Source organism: Corylus avellana, chromosome 4 (genome assembly GCF_965113065.1).
Source record: "Corylus avellana chromosome 4, dhCorAvel1.hap1.2, whole genome shotgun sequence".
Lineage (NCBI taxonomy): Eukaryota > Viridiplantae > Streptophyta > Magnoliopsida > Fagales > Betulaceae > Corylus > Corylus avellana.
In genome coordinates, this window is record NC_142493.1 from 27,042,902 (window position 1) to 27,047,987 (window position 5,086).

Here is a 5,086-nt window from a genome sequence, read left to right on the forward strand (position 1 = left end):
AGAACCGGCAGAAGCTTTCAGTGAAGCGTGGTGGCCGGAGGCGGTGCGTGATTATTGAGGGCCACAAGAAAGTGGCTCTAATACCATGCTAAAATAGCTTTGATACCATGCCGAAATATATTTTCATTATATTCTATAATTATGTTGATATCAAAATATTATCTTATTTATGGGCTGATTGTATCCAGATCCCCTTAAGCCAAACTTCAAAAGGGGCCGATGATATGCCAAAATCTAAAAATAGGCCTGATTACAATCAACCCATAAATAGAGAAGGACAAAGTTTTCCTCCAAACTAGGTTGGAGGAAATTCCTCCAACCTAGTCTTTAAAATTGACATGTGTCCTCAAACATGTGCTTCTCACATGTTTTTTTTAATACCCTAATTTCCCCAAACCATAGTTAACTCCACCCTTAGTTTCTCTCTCTCTCACGTTCTGTCTCTCTCTCTCTCTCTCTCTCACGTTCTTCTCTCTCTCTCTCTCACACGTTCTCTCTCTCTCTCTCCTTCCCCTCCCGCACGAGACCAAGCTGTCTTTCCAACCCAAAAAATCTCTCCATGGAGAGTTTCAAAGCAACAGAAGAGCACGACACTCCTTCATCAACCCTCGCGTCGTCGAAGCCCTTGATGGTGAGAGTTTTCTAAGCTTTAGAATTTTTTTTCTATTTTCTGTTTTCTCTAATTTTCTGGGTTTGGAACGGCTAAATCAATTTTAAAACAAAAGTTTTTTTTTTTTTAGCTGCTTTGTCTATAATTTCATCTTATGATATTTATGGCTTTAGAATCAATCCTGACCTCTATTTACTTGAGTTGGAACAGAGGAGTTTGTGTGGAACTCCTCTTTTGTTGAGGTCAGTTCTTATGGAACTCTGTTGTTGAGGTGTTTGAGTTGTTTATGAAGTCTTCTTCCTTAAAAGTCTATTCAATACAATTGCAGAGAGTCACCAATATGCTTTATAGATAAAAGAATTTTGACAAATTTTTTTTTTTTTATTTTTTTTTTTGAGAATATGTGATTTAAAGATAAAAGAATCTTGATTTTTTTTTTTCCAGAGAAGTTGTTTGTTAGGAAGAGAAAAAGAATTAGCAAGCATATCTTTGTAATATTTGTAAATATGCATGTTCATTTAACCAATTTGCTTACACTTTTTTTTTAAAAAAAAAAATTTATTTCGTACTGAATGTTAAATGCACTATTTTCATTGTAGATATTGGATACTAATGAAAGATATGCATTGGACAATGAATTAAATGAACAAGAACATGTTCATGGTCTCTTAAGCAAATTAAACACCCCAAGTAAACAAAGCAGAGAAATTGCTGAAGTGCCGAAAATTGGTATGAAATTTGATTGTGATGATAGTGCATATGAATTTTACAAAGAATATGCTCACCGAATAGGCTTCAGTGCAAGAAAACAATTTGTGAAGCGATCCAATTTAGGAATTGTTCAAAGGAGAACATTTTGTTGCTCAAAAGAAGGTAAACGAGTTGTTGATAAACGGAAAGAACAAGTATCTTTTCATCACCCAATTTCACGTGTGGGGTGTTTAGCACAAATGACTTGTCAACTTCAAAAGGATGGTATGTTAGAAGTTGTTTCTTTTTATGAGCAACATAATCATGCGTTTGTTCAGACTCCCATGAAACACATGTTAAGGTCGAAAAGAAAGATTACACTTGCTCAAAAAGCTATTGCAGATGATGCCGAGAAGTCTGGAATATCAATCAAACAAACTATAGATTTGTTGAGCATGCAAGCTGGAGGTCGTGAAAATCTTGGTTTTTTGGATGTTGACTATAAGAATTATATACATTCTAATAGGAGGAGGGCTTTGAAGAAAGGGGATGGCCGTGCTGTGATGGCGTACTTTCGTAATATGCAATTAGAAGATCCATCTTATTTTTATTCAATACAACTAGATGACAATGATCTTATCATGAATATTTTTTGGGCAGATGCTAGATCAGTGGTTGATTATGGACACTTTGGTGATGTGATATGCTTTGACACAACTTATCGTACAAATACGTATGGTCGACCTTTTGCACCATTCATTGGGGTTAATCATCACAAACAAACAATTATCTTTGGTGCAGCATTACTTTATGATGAAACTGTAGATTCATTTAAGTGGTTATTTGAAACTTTTTTAAGTGCAATGTCGGGAAAGCAGCCAACAACTATACTTACAGATCAATCTGCTGCAATGGCCAAAGCAATAAATGAGGTGTTTCCTAAATCAAATCATCGTTTATGTGTATGGCATATTTATCAAAATGCTGCTAAGCATCTGAGCCATGTATTTCATTCATCAAAGCAGTTTGCAAATGATTTTGGCAATTGTGTATATGATTATGAAGATGAAGATGAATGGCTACTTTCATGGGATAATATGCTTAAGAAGTATAATCTTACGAATAATAAATGGCTGAATGGGATATTTGATGTAAAAGAGAAATGGGCTATGGTATATGGTCGACATATGTTTACTGCTGATATGAAAAGCACCCAACGCAGTGAGTCCATGAACAATGTGTTGAAGAAGTACTTGAAAGCGAAATATAATCTTTTGCGATTTTTGGAACATTACTCTAGACTCTTGGCTGACAAACGACATCAAGAACTACAAGCAGAGTTCAAAATGAGTCAAACAACATCTATTTTAAAAGTTGATGTTGAGATGTTGAGACATGCTGTAAAGTTATACACCCCAGAAGTGTTCCAAATGTTTCAAGATGAATACATGAAGATGGGCGATTGTACTATTTACAAGGCTAGTAAATCTGATAATATAACAGAGTACAAAGTTAAATATAGGCAGAGACCTCAAGAACACCTGGTTAAGTTTGAGGCCTCAACAACTATGGTCCAATGCAGTTGCATGAAGCTTAACTTTGTAGGAATTCTATGCGTCCATGCTTTAAAAGTTCTTGACAAAAAAAATATTAAGAAGCTTCCAATCAATTATATATTGAAAAGATGGACAAAGGATGGAAAGGTTGGTGCTATCAAGGACTATCGTGGGATTGATATTAAAGTTAACTCTCAAGAGTCAATTGGAAAGCGTTACTCCCATTTAAGTCACAATTTTCGTGAAATTTCTACACTTGTAGCAGAGAGTGTGACGATGTATGAATGTGCCAATAGATGTTCTAAAAAATTATTAAAGTATTTGCAAGAAATGAGAAAAAAATGTTATTCTGAGGGTGTGGAGTGTCAATTAGAGGTCCAAGGTGAAGCTAATAGTAGTTCTGACGAGGATGTAGCTTTGCAAGCCATACTTGGGATTAAAACAAAATCTTCTGATGGACGTCCAAAAAGAAGGTTGAAAGGTGCATTAGAACGACGGAAAAATGTTAAATCTCAAAACAAAATAGTATATGCCTCAAGTTGTGTTAGCAACTTACAGCAAGAGGTTTGCGGGGCAAGACAAGTTCAATCACTTGAATATCTAAGTAAAGTAAGATATTTTACGTTCTTCTATATTACAATAATTTTTATAGGTCCATCAATGTATTTTGGATTATGTTAATAATTACTTAATGCTATATATAGGAGCACTCTATTGATGACAATACTCAGAGAGAGGATGGCAATGACAGACAAGAATTCCAGTTGTTTGATAGCTTAACTCAGGTATAATTCTAAGAAATAACTATCTCTTTTTTTTTTCTTTTTTTTTTTTTTTTTCGAATTTCTTGCTAGTCATTTACTTTTAATATGTAAAATTAAAGTGAAAATTTACAAAAAAAAAAAAAAAATTATATGCAGGAATCTGTGATGTGTAATAACTTGGTGGGAGAAGAACTAGAAGACCATATAGTTGGACATAACTTCCAAGAGAGCAGCCTCCAACAAGTTGAGCGGCATCTAGAATACAAGGAAGAATAAACTAGAAAAAATGAGATAACTTGATAGTTTTGGAATGTTTTCTTTGGTAGTTTTGTAGCAATGTTTCCTTTGGAGTGAAATTGACTTGTTGCTTGGAGGTTTAAACATTAAGGATATGTTTCAACATTATTATTTAATTTATTTCTCTTTTTTCTTCGCTTTGCAATAATATGAAATGTACCAAATCTTTGTGGCTCATTTTTTACAAAGTCAGTTATCTTTAGTTAAGAACTTGTATTTTTATTTATTCATGTGTTTACATTTGTGTTCTATTATTTATATTATTGGTGTCATCTATTTGGTTTTTAAAAAAAAAATCAACTCTCCCACTCTGTCGAGTAATGACTTGCACCTTCACAAGTCACTGTGGGTTCCATTCTTTTTGCTGGATTTTGTGGTTTATTTTTAACCACAAAGTCCTTTCTCTTTTTATTTTACTTCTCAGTGAGATATTTTTTTACTTTAGTTCATGAAGAAGCACTTCACTGACTACCATTTATTTCAAGCATTGTCGACTTTGTGCGGCTTTGTGTAAAGGCAGCAGCTTCGTAAAAGAACACATTATGGCTTTTGAAGAACAAACAACACATACCATGACCGAAAAAACTTAAAATTCTAAACATAAAAAGTGAAGGGATGACAGAAGAACAAGATAATTGCCTTGGTCAAACTATCAAGGCATCCCTTCTCTAAAACAAGAGCCTGAACCGAATTGTAGTCGGCTATGCAACTGTCTGCACCAGATAGCTGTAAATGCAATCTTCCCGTGGACTATTAGGGGCAGGTTCTAAATTTCACCAAACAATTGATAATAATAACTCTACTATGCATTTTAGCAAGCAATTGATGTGCAAAAAAAAAATTCTTAAACTTCAACTGCCATTCATGCATTTCAACAAACACGTTCATACAACACTTTTTTGTTAAAAGAAAAAAAAGAAAAAAAAGAACTCTCAAATCCCCGTCAGGTAAATTTCTCTCAATACAAACAACAACTGTATAAAATCATCCCCACACTTCCACAGCAACCCTGAATCTTCTTGCTTTGTCACGGTGGCGAATCTCCATCTAGATCTAGTCACAAAATCTCAAAAATTGATCACTGAAACCATATCTGAGAGATGGGTTGACGTCGATTGCTCCTTCAGATTGGTCAAATTTGAAAAGTCGGCAAATGAAGACGTTGATGC

At 34.4% G+C, this 5,086-nt stretch overlaps 1 protein-coding gene across 1 annotated transcript; it reads left to right on the forward strand.

Annotated features, from left to right (window-relative positions):
- Positions 1 to 559: 559 nt before the first annotated feature.
- On the forward strand, positions 560 to 3,647 carry LOC132190967 (protein FAR1-RELATED SEQUENCE 5-like). The gene is made up of 3 exons (XM_088515684.1): positions 560 to 631; positions 1,210 to 3,420; positions 3,561 to 3,647. The coding sequence occupies exons 1-3, from the start codon at positions 560 to 562 to the stop codon at positions 3,645 to 3,647; spliced, it is 2,370 nt and encodes a 789-aa protein (XP_088371810.1).
- The last annotated feature ends 1,439 nt before the right edge of the window (positions 3,648 to 5,086 follow it).

What these genes read in the sequence shown, in the direction of transcription:
- LOC132190967 (XM_088515684.1), top strand. Translation starts at nt 560, where the DNA reads ATGGAGAGTTTCAAAGCAACAGAAGAGCACGACACTCCTTCATCAACC. An exon ending in CGTCGTCGAAGCCCTTGATG is followed by an intron (nt 632 to 1,209) that starts GTGAGAGTTTTC and finishes TTTTCATTGTAG; the next exon opens with ATATTGGATACTAATGAAAG. An exon ending in TTAGCAACTTACAGCAAGAG is followed by an intron (nt 3,421 to 3,560) that starts GTTTGCGGGGCA and finishes TGCTATATATAG; the next exon opens with GAGCACTCTATTGATGACAA.